Source organism: Nelumbo lutea, chromosome 1 (assembly GCF_056320005.1).
Source record: "Nelumbo lutea isolate HS-2025 chromosome 1, American lotus-T2T, whole genome shotgun sequence".
In the NCBI taxonomy this organism is placed as follows: Eukaryota; Viridiplantae; Streptophyta; class Magnoliopsida; order Proteales; family Nelumbonaceae; genus Nelumbo; species Nelumbo lutea.
The window spans coordinates 161,627,401-161,642,440 of NC_142684.1; the positions used below are offsets into that span (position 1 = coordinate 161,627,401).

A 15,040-nucleotide genomic window follows, 5' to 3' on the forward strand; every position below is an offset into this window, starting at 1 on the left:
TAAACTATTTTCTTGACATAGATCCTCCAGTCCTAGCTCACCATTCATCCCCCAACATAACTTCTCTCTTGAGATTCATGCCCTAACTAGAGAACCTGCAATACTGAATGAGTAATTCAAGCTGAGCCTCAAAACTCTAGCATGTTTAACAAAAAATTGCAGTTCAAGAAACATCTTTCTTAGATTTCAACTAACTTGTGACAACTCTGAAGCAAATTTTAACCCTTATAGCAAGGTTCAAAATATCTATACGCCGGTAGGGGCATACTGGGCGAATTGATACACATTTTTATTGCTTTTTTATTTTTTTATTTTTTTTTGCAATGGTTCAGGGGGGTGGTTTAGGTCTCCTCTACCCCCTGAACTGGTCAGACCTCCGATACACCTAATGTAGGGGCATATCAGAGGGATCCCGAAACGATACGTATCGGCCGATACGTGTCGATACTTTGAGCCTTGCCTTATAGTACTATTAGTAATTTCACTTTCAAAGAGTTTTCAAACCCATCTGGTTCTGAGAAGCTTAGAACAATGTATGCCCTATCATTTCTAGTTATTCCCCCTATATTTTGATACCTTGGTTACGCAGAGAGCAACCATTAAGGTCCAGTTTTAATCCGCCATGCTTAGATGCCCTACATTCAGCATTCATATGTTATCTTCTCAATGAATACCCTGCCACTATCTTCCATCCCCTTAGTTCATCCATAGTGATAGCTTTGAATTTCTCACTAGAAGGTACACAATGAAAAACTCTTACCATGAGTGTAAATGCGTTATTGAGTATTGACTGAAGAGAAAAGAAGGAAAGAAGTAAAGGGGGAGAGAATCAATAGATACAAAGCTGCTTTTGAGACTAAAAACAAATTTTGGGCAGTCAACCCTCATATTAGTATTTATAATAGGAGTTAAATGACAGGACAGCCCTCATGCATATGACTCCCACTTATAGACTTAATAACTCAACACTCCCCCTAAAGGCTAAAGCTGAGTGCAGATGTTGAGCATGCCCTGCTTAGAAAGTAAGCTATCAAATTTAGGTTTAAGCACGTCTTAAGACGTTTAGATATTTTAAATTGCAATAGTAAAACAAATTTTACCATTGATACAAGTCAATGCACTTAGACCTGGTGCCCTGCACCCAACCAAAGGGAAAGGTTGCCTCGATGCCTAGTTGATGCCTTGGCAACTATGGAGAGTTGCACTATCTGAAATTACACTGTTATTACTAGGCTGAGAATTATCAAAATTAGTCAAAGTGACATTGGCATTGCTCTTTTAGTCACTTTTCAAATGAACAGGCTTCGTATGGGATTTGTCTGTGTCAATGTTTTTGGTAGTTGTGTATTAATCTCATCCAACTCATCAATTTATGCCACCTTTGTGCTGGTGTGCCACTAACCTTCTACTTTCTTGATGCCATTGCAGGTAACTCCTACATAGCAGTATGTAATATTGGCATCTGATGACTTTGTCTTCTAGACAAGGGAATATGGTTATGGTAGATATAGCACATCATTACTAAGATATATTGTTTGGTGAAGTTGTACTTTGGGTCTAAGCTAGTTAGAAACTCAAAACATTCTATTCTTTTCAACATAAGACTTTTGTGTTGCTTGAGGTCTTTAGAATAGTGCATCCACCTTCTAGTGATCAATCTTGTTTTTGATATGATGTCTAGACACATATATGAATGTGGAAATGTATATAGAAACAAAGATTCCATTACTTAGAATCATAAACATGGATATGGATATGGATATACCATGTAATATACTTATATCATTCTTATATATCTAATTTTTGAAGTTAAATGTCATTTCTTAAGGCTCATGTCTTGTAAAATGTAATTAAATTACAACTTTTTTTATAGTATAGTTTCTTGAAACTTACCATCTTACTTGTGTTAAAAGGCTTAATGATATGGAATACATAGAGAAGTGTTAGTTCAGTATCTAGTATCGTATATAACACCAATATAGTATCCATGTATAGGTATTGGGGTATCATAATCCCTAGGAGGGAATGAATGGAAGGGAAGTGATTGTGAGTGTGACTAAATGTCATTTGGCCGTGCATTTTGCATGTTATTTTTTTAAGTGCAGCTCATCTGGCTGTCTGGCTTTGGCAGACCAGAAAGCTGATAAGCTGTGCAGGGGAAGCCGTCTAATATGGGTATTGGATCTCCTTGATTCCCCTTCACCTCTAAAGAGGGTGTTATGGTAATATTTGACTAAATCTACTCATGGAACACATGGTTTTACAAAATAAAAATTATTCAAAGTGATTAAATATTCTTTATGGTTTGCAATGCTCACATGGTTGTTGTTTTCCAAAGTTTGTTTTATGTCAGCTGCATCATGACTTGTGCCATTCTGATGACAGCCGAAGGATAGTGGTAAGAGTGTTGTTCTTCCACCAGATGGGAAGAGTGCTGCTGCCAATGTTTTTGAATTGATTGTGCAATCTGAGCTAAATGGTAATACCTATGTTTTATATGCTTTCCTAGTGTATTCAAGCTGTTCTGTGGTATATATAGTTCTTTTCAATTGTGTAATTAGACTTGACATAATTATCCCATTGCGAAGTTTTATTGGTTCTGATTGCTATAATAGGGGTTCCTTTATAGCACATTAATGTTGGAAGCCTGTGATGCAGTTGCTGCTGCTTCAGCGTTTGGTGATGGGGATGACTATGATAACATTCAGACTTTCATTTCTGGTACACCATTAGGCTTTTAATATTTATTTCTACCAAGTTTCTTTGTCTTAGTTGCTACCCAGTATCCAATTATATATTATCACTGCAATTTATTGGCAGTAATGGATGAGAGGTTGAGCTCTTATGCTCTTATTGCTCGAGCTGCAATTGATGTGACAATTCCTTTACTTGACCGACTGTTTTCTGAGCGCTTTTCATCACTTCATCAGGTGATTTTTCATTTTATTTAACAGTAACATTGTGCCTTAAGGCTTAAAACCTTGGAATTCTGTTTGGTGATTTGGCGTGATTATTTCTTGCTTCGAGTTGCCTCTAAGGCTTTTGACCAAATTTTAAGGTAAAAGCCATTCCTTTTGTCTAACTGATCGAATTGACTTGGTATGGTTTTGGTTGGCCTTAGGTGATAACAGGTTTTCCACTGCTAGTCCCAACTCATGGCTATAATTTTTGCTTTTACACTATTATGGAACTGAACTTATTGAAAGAGGATAAAGAGACAAAGAACATTAGAAAGGAAGTCTGCATGACAGAAAAGGGTGGAGATAAGAAACGCCCACCTGTTCGGCAATAAGAGCTGAGGTTTGTTGAGGAATTCATTGACAATATGTCTAACAAAGCAGCTCATTCGGTGAGATCAGTCCTCATGGCTAGATGGATTCCTTCTAGAACAGGCTATATAAAGCTAAAATTTGATAGCTGTACATAGGAAATCCAGGTATCTCAGGCAATTGAGTGTTCAGATATGAGGAAGGAAGCATTATTGCATTGTTTTTGGTACCTATAGGGATTGAAGACTCAATCGAGGTAGCAACTTGGGCAATTCTCCACGGAAAAAGAAGGGAAAAATCTTTGAACATCAGAAATCTGATCATTAAAGGAGATTCAAGAATTGTGATTGGGGACATCTGAGATCTCATGGAAATTCAGATATGCTGTTGAGAAATCAGAAATATGATAGGGGGTTGTGATTTAACCACTGATGAGTCATCTGAGATCTTCATATCTTGTGATACCTTGAAGCTTAGTTCCACAATGGTTGAAGTTGTTGGAGTGAAGCTGGAGGAGGTTCCTAGATCTCTTGATGTTTTTTCAAATGGTGTTTGGATCTTGACGGAGCATGAAACATCACTCTGGGGGAAGGTCTAGAGGTTGAAGTTGAAGCTGATGTGACAGGTTGGAGGCAACGCAGAAGCAAAGGTTTGGAAGAGCGATTGTCGACAGATGAACTCGGTTTGGAAGAAGAGAGGACGGAAGGAAAAAGGAACAATAATTACACAGGATAGGTTAGATGGTTTAAATGGTTTTGAAAAGGTGGAGAGTAATCTCGAGAAACGAAAGGTTAATGAAATTTCAAAATTGGGCGACATGTTAGACCTGATTGGGTTAGGCGATAAAATAGGCAAAGAGAGCAGGCTCGGTATTAGGGGCGATTGCTCTGAACTAGGTGGAACTCAGAGGGACTTTAGCAACTCGTTGGATTATCCTGGCGAGTCTGCTCTTAAAGGTGATTTTTGAGAGTTTAATGGACCCAAGTTTATTGACTCGAGATGATGGGCATTATCCAATACTCTGGCCAATCGACTTATGTCATCTTCAAAAGTGGTCAAGTCAAAAGAAATGGGAGTTTCAGGGGCAGAATACAGAGTGGAGAGGATAGAATGCAAAGCTGGTGAATGCTTTATATCAGAAAACGGTTCTATAATAGAAATCAACAGTGTAAGAGAAGATGACCTCAAAGAGTTGGAAAAGTCAGAGAAAGAAGAAGAAGGGATTGGAAGGAATAACAATTTGGGAAAGAGTTATGTGGAGGGAGGGAGAGGGGGACTGCGTTCAAACAGAGCATGAGCTAGAAGGCGATGTAATCATGAATGTTAGTGAAAGAGTAGAGATGGATGTTGAGAAGGGTAAAAAGGGAGGAAAACCTTTGTCAAAAGTACAAAGAAAAAACAAAAATATAGAACTAGACCTTTACAAGATGATAAGGTCACAGGCGATGAGGGTGGTGTAGTCTCGATTACAGAGGAGGAAGTAGTAATTATGGATGAAACTCACGTAATTGAGAAGACAGCGGATATGGAAATGGTGCTGAACAAAGAGGTGGAAATTAGTATAACTTTGGGATTATTCTTCCTGGGGGGTGGGAGGATTTTGCTAAGGAATCCTTCAGGGAGGTGGAAGAAGAGAATAGAGATCTGTTGAAGGAGAAGGATATGGAGACATTCACATTAGAAAACAAGGTGGCTGATTTGGTCTCTCAGATGGCTGAGGGGAAAGTGAGCGTGAAGATGGGTGGAGTCATAGGGGAGGGGAATTCTAAGAGAGAAGTCTCGGGTGCAGTTAGATTTTTTTTGAAAAGAATACAATTTTTGAATTGGAGAGAATCAATGATAGAAGGGAGGCCTCTTCGACTGTGGAGACAATTCCTAACGCAGTAAGATGATTCAGAAGACAGAAAACTAACCAAGCAGTGCAAGTTTCAAAAGTTTTTGCTAGATTAAAATTGGGAGTATTTGGGATGTGGCCAAAGAAGAAGAGGAAGAAGAAAAAAAACTCTCAGATAAGAAGTGGAAGCTCTGTTTAAAATCTGGATGGACTGAGAAATTGGGTAAAGTTTGAGATCATCCTTTTGTCAGAAAGGGTCTTTTGGGTTCGGGGTGCATTTCATTGTTTTAAGGTAGGGATTGGGGGGATGGTTGGGATATCATATTACTGTATGTTTTTTGTCTTGTTTAGTGGAAGGGATTTTTTGATATTTGTGATGGGTTCTTCGTAGCTGTCTTTCGGGTGGGGTTTTCAGGATGTCTTTGATGTTTGTAGGGTTGATCATATTTTGTACTAGGAGTTAAGCTGAAATTTTTGGGTAGTTCTTTGGGTGGGTGATTTATTATCACCCTGTTGTATCCTTTTTTGTTTTCTTAATAAATTTTATTTTTTATTTATCTTCGAAAAAAAAGTGAGCAGGTATAATTTGGATCCCATGATCTGCAAACGGGCAGGCAGATGGTTTGCCAAAGTATTGAAGGATAGTATGTTTCGGGGCCAAGTAATGTAAAAGATTTTGTTTTAGTGCTTGTTGTTATGTCCTCGGAGAGTGTTAATGTGGCCAACTACATTTTTCGGTGTTTAAGACAACCATTGTACCAATGTTTTAGAACGCGGAGGCGTGACACGAGGTGTTCCATTACCTAGAGGTGTGAGGCATAGTTCAGAACACAAGAGGCGTAAGCCTGCCGAACACAAGGAGGCTTATGCCTCCTTAAGAGGAGGGGGGTTAGGAGGAGGATGAAGAGGAAGGGGGGATCTCATTTTTTTCTTTATTTTTAATAAAATTCTTTTATATTAAGAAGAATAAAGATGCATAACATTAGTTCAAAGGGGGGGTCTTGTTGAACAGAAGATATGGGAGTGGTAGACCTAATATACCTAACTAAGCTATTTAATAAGAAAATGAAACAAAGAGGATGCAAGATGACCGGAGAAAGAGCACTTTGGTGCTTATATTTAAAGACAAAATTGATATATAAAGTTGTGTTGACTCATAAAAAAGTGATATAAAGTTGTGATAATTATTGTGGGATGTTTTTATTGTGTTTTAGTACTGGAGCAGGGGGAGGGGAGGAGACGGTTGCTGGTGCAACTTTTAGTTACACAAAGTAGAATCTGAAATAGCACTTTTGAACAGAAGATGTAATTTAAGAAAACCTAGAATGCCGCTGTTCACAACACAGAAATAGAGAAACAAGAAAGGGGAGAAATAAGTGAAGACTTAGTGATTTTCAAGTTATATTTTGAAGAGTTAGTGCAGATATAAAGTCAAAGAAGAATAAGAATAAGAATAATAGAATACCAATAAAGAAAAACAATAATATAGTAAATTAGATTCTACAAAAAAATAATAGAGAAAATAAGAGATATGTACTAAACTGGTATGATGATGATAAGATAATGTAGCTCGTACAATAGATTTGCTTCTGTTCTGAAATAACTAAAAACCTGTTATTGAATTTGCTATGACTGATTCCCTTTGTTGGATAGGCAACTGAAAAACCCTTCTGCCGGAATGGGCAAGTCTTGATCCATCTGAAATGTGATGAAATTCCAACTTCAGGGCAGCCCAGTGCACGAGGCTCCCGCCAATGTGGGGTCTGGGGAGGGACAGCTGTACACAGCCTTATCCCTGCACAAGTGCACATACTGAGAAACTGTTTCCAAGATGAAATTCCAACTTCACTTTCTCTAAAGTCTACACATTCACCAAATATTGTCTTTTAACCTATTTGATTCTAGATTAATTAAGGACACTGTTGGCACAATTTTAAATCAGAAAGCTACAAAAAACTAAAATTGATAAAAAAAACACCAGATCGAAAAAATACAAAATTGTCATAGGATGAGGAATCAGGAGAAGTTTGGTTTCCTTTTCTTCTTCTATGTTTTCTTTTCTTTGTTACATGCTCATGTCACTCTTAATATGCATGACATGAAGTGTATACCCAGTTTCTTATTTTATTTATTTAGGTTGATGGATGCACTTGAATGCATCAGTTCATTTGTGATAGCTTCCAACATCAGTACCATATGGTTAGATGCTAATGTTTTGCAGCTTTTGGTCTGTCAACGCAACAAAGGGTAAAGCTGAATTTTGTTGGAAGTTCTATTGGCAATCCAGGCCCATCTAGTATAGGGAGTGTTTTCAGAGATGGAGAGGGTAGAGTAGTTGCTATGTATTTGGGACCAATAGGAGTGGGTGATTCATTGAGAGTGGAGGTGATGGCTTTACTTCAAGGTGTAAGGCTTGCTAAACAGTTGGGTCTACACCAAATTGAGATGGAAGAGGACTCTAAGTTGCTAATTGGGTGGACACAATCAGATAGATGGTGAGGGAAATCTATTGTATAGCAAGGGAGATTGGAGTATGCTTTAAGTGGACTAGAAGATCAGCTAATGGGCCAGCTGATACCTTAGCAAAACAAGGGACTACTAGGTATAATTTGTTTTGGGCAGTGGTGTAATCATCAAAATGTTTTGGGGTCAACACCTTCCTTAGGATGGTTGACATTGTACTTTGAAATCTCTTATTTAATGAAAGTTACTGTTTGCAATAAAAAAGTGGCCACTCGCAGACTTGAACTGACATTGTCACGCTTGACAGCCCGAGAATTTACTATTACGCCAAGTAATGGCCCCCCTTTTTTTGATCAATAAGAGAAGATTCTATTAAAGCCAAACTTGAAGATTACAATGAGGTGGGGATATTCTCCATTCCAAACAATAAATTTACAGTTTTTCCCAAAACATTTGATGTCTAACACCCCTTGTTTAACTAGAGTATCCACCATCTCATTTGCTCTTTGTCTCACCCATTTAAAAGAAACAGTCAACTCCCTTTTAATACTTTCAATTTCCTGAACTGTGTGTCTATGGATTCATGGGATTTGGGTACTGCATCTTGTTCAAGAAATGACCACCTGAGAATCCCCTTCCACCTCCAAGTTGTGGAATCCAAATTGCTTAGCAAATTTTAATCCATGTGGTATCCAAACAATTCTTCTGTCAATGTATCCTCTTGCTCTAATGGTCCTGAATACAGAGCTAGCGCCTTTCCTTCTGAATCTTGGAGTACACCTCCTAAACCAGCCACAGCTTGATTATCAATTAAACTTCCATCAAAGTTAAGTTTTATAAAGTTGGTTGCCAGGGGTCTCCAGTCCATGATTGTTCTTTCCTTTCCTTGGGCTGAAAGAGCCACTTCCAAGTTCTCAGAATGTTATTCAGTGAGAAAACTTGGAAAGCTTCCAGAGTCTTCACCCGTTTTGCAGCTTTTATTTTTACTATGTCTATGATTTCCGCCTCTGGCCTACTCTTTTCATTGAAAATTTTTCCACAATAATCTTCCTCTTTTCTTTGGCTGTCTGAAGAAGTTTGGATCAAAGAGACCCAAGTAATGGGCCCTTTTCCAAAAAAGAAAAAGAACAAGCAATCTTTCTATCTTACTTACCTTTTAGCTTGTGTTGTTTCTCTCATGATTGGTATTAAACTATTAATTGCTTATCTGTTTAGTCTTATGCTTTGTTTTGTAGGGCAGAGGCAAATCTGATCCTACACGCACTCTGGAGGAACTTTATTCTCTATTACTGATAACTGGACATGTTCTTGCTGATGAAGGAGAGGGAGAAACACCCTTGGTAACTGATCTTGTTCTTCCTCCCTCCTTTGAGTTTTCAATGCTAATGTACCCTTATCATTAAGAAAATATACGTTCTTCAGCTGGGAATGCAAATTCTTGATGTTTATCTTGATTGGATATTACTTTCACTTTTTGAAATAAGTAAAGAGCTGGAAAGGATATAGGTGTTTTAAATGATACATGAAGTATTTTGACATTTATGAAATAACACATCCATTTAATGGTTGAATTATGCTTCTATCTGAAGATCTATATTGGCCATTGCATTTATAAAATTGCCAATATTGGTGGGGAATCTCCACTCATCTTTCAGAGACAATTAACTTAACTTTACCAGTGAGGGATTCTTCTTTTGCTACATTAACAAAATATGTATTATTTCCACTCTTGAAGGTGTTTGAGAACTCCATAATTTGTTGACTTTCACTATAGGGGGGATTTCACATTTTCACTTTAAGCTGTCCTTTGGCTCCCCCTTCTAAATGTATTATTGATTATCTATAGATAGGTCAAACAGTGATTCTTTAGAATGTTTCATGGACACCATTTATTTGTCACTAAGGTTACAATAGAAATTCAAACCACTTTACCTCCCCAAACTTAGAAACAAGCATTGGACATACATTTCTATGATTCATGTACTATATATAATTTTGGGGGCAAAATAAAAGCTTCATTCATTACCAATTAGAAAAAAAAGGCTTAGTGCATTATTTTATCCATCATGAAGTATGCTTACATTTTTTTTTTCATTTTTAATAGTACCAATCTAGTGGTTGATTATTAGAAAATGATTGGCATCATTGCTATTAGTTTGTTTATTTATTTGCTTTTGCTTGGTGGGGGTGAGAACACCACTAATGGTCTATACTCTTTGACAATCAGGTTCCGGAGGCACTGCAATGCAATTTTGTGGATATCGTGGAAGCAGAAAAGCATCCTGTTGTTATACTTTATGGGTAGAAGTTCTCACTTTCACTATTAGTACATGCACTCAATTGAGGTGGTAGTTATTTTTATTCTAAGAAGATGGAAAAATGAATCAATCTTGTATACCTTCCTGTCCATATAATAAACATGAAATGACAAGCTTACTTTGTTATGCTATAGTTGCTATGTTTCTTCCACTTGCAGTGCAGTTTATTATGTACCTTGTTAGAAGAACAGGCTTATTGTGATTTGCATGCCAGAATTTCTAGTTATAAACATGTTATAATCATTTATGGTATCACAAGTGCTCTTACCAAATTCTTATCTATCATTTTAGGAGATTTAGGCCTTTTTCCCTTTATTTTCCTTTTGAATATTTATGCTTTTTACTATTTTCTTCATGGCACATCATCCATTGTTTCTTCATGGCACATCATCCTCAATGGCATAAACATATGTGGCACATTTGGTGTAGCTGTGAAGGCACCAAACCTGGAAAAATGATACACTTTCTTGTTTCATTTCAGTGAAATGTGAAATAGATTTTTGCTAGATTACTCTCAAATGAATTTATTGCTTAAATAATTTTTTTATAACATTTCTGAAATGTTGCTTCCCTATGAGGTGGTTAACCTTGGGTAAAATGTGAAATAGATGAGTAGAAGATCAAGACTGTAATCAGTCTTGCATCCTAAAAGGTTTTAGGTTTGCAAAATAGAAGAGAAAGTGAGAGAAATGAGAGAGAATAGAAGAGAAACAAGAGAACACAAGTTGTTGAAAGGAGGGACAGATTCTTACTCATCTGCCGCCGCCACTCTCTTAATATTTATAGGTTATGTTTAGTACATAATGGAAATGACACATCTGCCCTTGGTACTTACATAATAAATAAAGTAAATAAAAACTGAAATAAATAACAACTGAATTAACAAACTGACTCAAACTGACACTACTATAACTGAAACAAATAATTACACTGCTGTCCTACGAACACAATGGGGACCACTGCAGTGGGGCCCACATCAGTGTTCTCTACACTCCCCCTCAAGTTGGGAGTAGATATCTATCATGCCCAACTTGGATAGGTCTGTCTCTAACTTCTTCCTTTGTACAACCTTGGTGAGGATATCCGTGAGCTGCATATTAGATGTGATGTATGGAAGACACACTTCTTGTGATGTGACCCTTTCTCACACAAAATATCGATCAAATTCTATATGTTTAGTTTTGTCATGCTGCACGGGGTTGTGGGCTATATTAATAGTTGCCTGATTATCACAATACAACATTAAGGGCTTTTCATAGTCAATACCCAACTCTTCAAGTAGTGACCTCAGCCATAAGATTTCAGCCACTCCATTAGCCATTGACCTGTATTCCGCTTCAGCACTGGAGTGGGAAACAACACTTTGCTTCTTACTCCTCCAAGAGACAAGGTTACCTCCAACCAGGGCACAATATCCAGAGGTAGACCTTCTGTCATCAACACTTCCAACCCAATCAGTATCTGTATAGACTTCCACCCTCATGTGATTATTGTTCTTGAGGAATATACCTCTACCCGGGCATCTCTTCAAGTATGCTAATATTCTCTCAGTTGCAAGAAGATGAGAAGTTCTAGGGGAGTGCATGTACTGGCTAACAACACTAACTGCATAGCTGATATCCGACTGAGTGAGGCAGAGATATAGAAGCTTTCTAACCAACCGTTGGAACATAACTTTGTCTTCAAGAGGCTCCCCACCCTCTGCACTAATCTTGTGATTTTGTTCAATGGGTGTATCGGCCGGCTTAACACCTAACTTTCCAGTTTCTGCCAACAGATCTAGAACATATTTTCTCTGAGAGATAAAAATCTCCTGCTTGGATCTAGCAACCTCAATACCCAAAAAGTACCGTAGTGCACCAAGATCTTTCACCTCAAACTCTTGATGAAGGAGCTGTTTGAGGGACTCAATCTCATGACTGTCATTTCCTGTCACCACAATATCATCAACATATACTGCTAGTAGTGTCAGAGAGGACTCCACCCTCTTGATTAAGTGTATGATCTGACTGGTCCTGTACATAACCAAACCTTCCAAGGGCTAATCTGGACCTATCAAACCAGGCTCTAGGTGACTGCTTCAAACCATACAATGCCTTGTTCAGTCGGCATACATTCTTACCTGTCTCTGTATCATAGAATCCAGGAGGCAACTGCATGTAAACCTCTTCTTGTAAGTCTCCATTCAGAAAGGCATTTTTAACATCCATCTGAAATAGGGGCCAAGAATGATTTGCTGCAAGGGATAACAAAACTCGAATGGTGATCATCTTGGCTACTGGGGCAAAGGTCTCCAAGTAGGTTATACCATAAGTCTGAGTGAACCCCTTTGCAACCAGCCGGGCTTTGTACCTTTCAATAGAGCCATCGACATTATGCTTCATAGTGAATACCGATCTGCATCCCACCGGTTTTTTTCCTTTTGGTGGGTCAACCAGTGCCCAAGTATTATTCTTCAACAGGGCATCCTTTTAGACTTGCATTGCATCTTTCCATTCTGGAACTGATAAGGCTTCTTGCACTGTTCTTGGAATAGGGACATCGACAATGGAAGTGAGATAGGACCGGTAAGATGGTGATAGACGATCATAGGATAAGAACTGTGAGATGCTGTGAGCTGTAGAAGTGGTGCAATGTCGTTTCCCTTTGCGAATGGAAATAGGGAGATCAAGGTCATCCACAGGAGGGGAAGTGGCAACAGTGAGAGGTATCTCAGTAGGCTCTGGATTTGGAGGCGTAGAAGGAACTGGAGCTGGTCGGGGCTGCTAAAGACTAGGATCAACCTGCTTGCATCGCCTGTGATAGACTCTCAACTCCGGCTCCCTCTGACCACCGTCACCACTACAACCTTCATTACCTAGTGGAATAGGTAAAGGAACAGCCCCACTTCTACCAGCCCCACTCCCACTCTCATTGCTCTCCCCCTGAGGAAAGAAACTCAAAACAGCCCCACTCTCACTACACTCCCTTTGAGGAGAAACCCTAGGATAATAGGGTGTCTCCTCAAAGAAGGTGACATCCATGGAGACAAACCACTTCTCTGAAACCGGATCATAGCAGCAATAACCCTTTTGAGTTTGTGCATAACCAAGGAAAATGCATTTGGAGGCCTTAGGTTCAAACTTGGAATGATGAGGCTCGAGAAGCTGAACGAAACAGGTACAACCAAAGGTTTTAAGGGGAACAATGAACAACTCCTCATCTGGGTATAGAAGGGAAAAGGGGGTTCTCATATCAAGGACCCGGGAAGGAACTCGATTAATGAGATAAATTGCCGTGAGGATAGTATCACCCCAGAAGCGAATAGGTACATTGGAGGTAATCATAATGCTTTTAGCCACCTCTAAGATATGCCTATTCTTCCTTTGGGCAACGCCGTTCTGTTGTAGTGTATAAGGGCAAGTGCTCTGGTGAATAACTCCATGGCTAAGAAGGTAGGAGGTCAATGGCTGAGTAAAGTATTCCTTTGCATTATCAGATCTAAGAACTTTGATTTTGGTTCCAAACTGAGTGAGAACCATCTGATGGAAGTTTTGGGTCAGAGCAGGAACCTCATCTCGAGAACACATAAGATAGACCCAAGAAAACCGGGTATGGTCATCAACAAACAGTAGAAAATATCTACCCACCCATAGAAGAGATATGATATGGCCCCCAAACATCAGTATGCACAATATCAAAAGAGGAATTGCTCCTTTTATTACTTAAAGAATAAGAGGTTCTACAATGTTTGGCAAACTCACAACTCTCACACCTCAACTTTGATAACTCAACAGACTCAAATAAAGCAGGGAACAGACTCTTCAAAGACTTAAAAGACAAATGACCCAATCGGTTATGCCAAAGCATAACCGAACTCACAGACTGGGAAACAAAAGACTTCTTATCCACCGACTCCTCCCGACAAGAACTCTCTCCAAGCAGATAGATCCCGTTCGTCTCACGGCCAGTCCCAATCACCTTCCTCGTCACCAAATCCTGAAAAACACATTCGTAAGGGAAAAAGGTTACTGAACAGTTCATGTGTTTGGTAATATTACTAACTGAAAGCAGGTTAGTATCAAGCTTAGGAACATGCAAGACAGAAGATAAAGAGATAGTATCCGATAGCTTGATGTCCCCTTGCCCGAAATGGGAACAAGAGAGCCATAAGCATTGGATATTCTATCTCGGCCAGAGGACAAGTGATAAGAAGTGAACAAAGATGGCAAGCTAGTCATATGGTCAGATGCACCTGAATCTATTACCCAACAGTGATCAGTATTACCTGGAGCTGAAGCATGGTAAGCTGAGGCTCGAGTACCTGAATGTGCAAACACAGATGTGGCAGGAGCTGATGGTGACTGAGATGGTTGAGCTGAACTCCCAACTTCCTTTTCCAACTGTATGAGGGCAGCCCGAACAGCAACTAAAGTCTTCAGGGATGTGCCTGATGAGGATGTTGAATCAGTGTTCACTGCCATATGAGCGTTACCCTTCTTATTTCTTAGTTTTGCTGGGACCAAGTGAGGATGTAGCTTCCAACAAGTCTCTTTTGTGTGCTTGGGTTTCTTGCAATGTTCACATACCAGATCCCGTTTATCTTCCTTCTTCCGGTCCCTTTCTGAGTCACCCCTTGGCTTGGGTTTAATAGCTGTCAAGGCTAGGAAAGAGGGCTGAGGCTGCATCATGACTTTCCTCCTGGTCTCTTCACTATGCACCAGGGAGTATGCTTGAGAAAGGGTCACACTATCTCTTGTCAATATTTGTTGTCGCACAATGTCATATTCTGAATTCAAACCAGCCAGAAACTCAAATACCTTATTCGTCTCGACTTGCTTTCTGTGAGTCTGTGCATCTTTGGTACTCTCCCACTCAAGGGTCTCTAGATGGTCAATCTCATGCCACAAGGATTTCAAGGTAGAGAAGTAGACAGAAATAGGCTTCTCTCCTTGTTTAAGGCTGTTCACCTCACACTTCAGTTCATAGGCTCTGGCAACATTAAGGGGTTGGGAATAGGTTTCTTTCACAACATCCCATATCTCTTTGGCTGTCTTTGCCCACAAGTAATTTCGGTTGATATATAGCTGCATAGATTACACAACCATGCCATAACTAAATAGTTCTCTTGAACCCACTTGGTGTATGTTGGGTCCTCTTTGGAAGGTTCTTTCACA

General features: G+C 39.1%; 1 protein-coding gene across 4 annotated transcripts in view; it reads left to right on the plus strand.

The window, feature by feature from the left end:
• The window catches only part of LOC148878782 (exportin-4 protein), a 156,895-nt gene that overhangs the window by 63,516 nt on the left and 78,339 nt on the right, over positions 1-15,040 (plus strand). For all 4 annotated transcript variants that reach the window (XM_088960143.1, XM_088960146.1, XM_088960144.1 and 1 more), the window contains exons 13-17: positions 2,386-2,479; positions 2,659-2,721; positions 2,821-2,930; positions 8,802-8,906; positions 9,794-9,867. In XM_088960143.1, the coding sequence (XP_088816269.1) occupies positions 2,386-2,479; positions 2,659-2,721; positions 2,821-2,930; positions 8,802-8,906; positions 9,794-9,867 (446 nt within the window). The remainder of the gene's footprint in view (positions 1-2,385; positions 2,480-2,658; positions 2,722-2,820; positions 2,931-8,801; positions 8,907-9,793; positions 9,868-15,040) is intronic.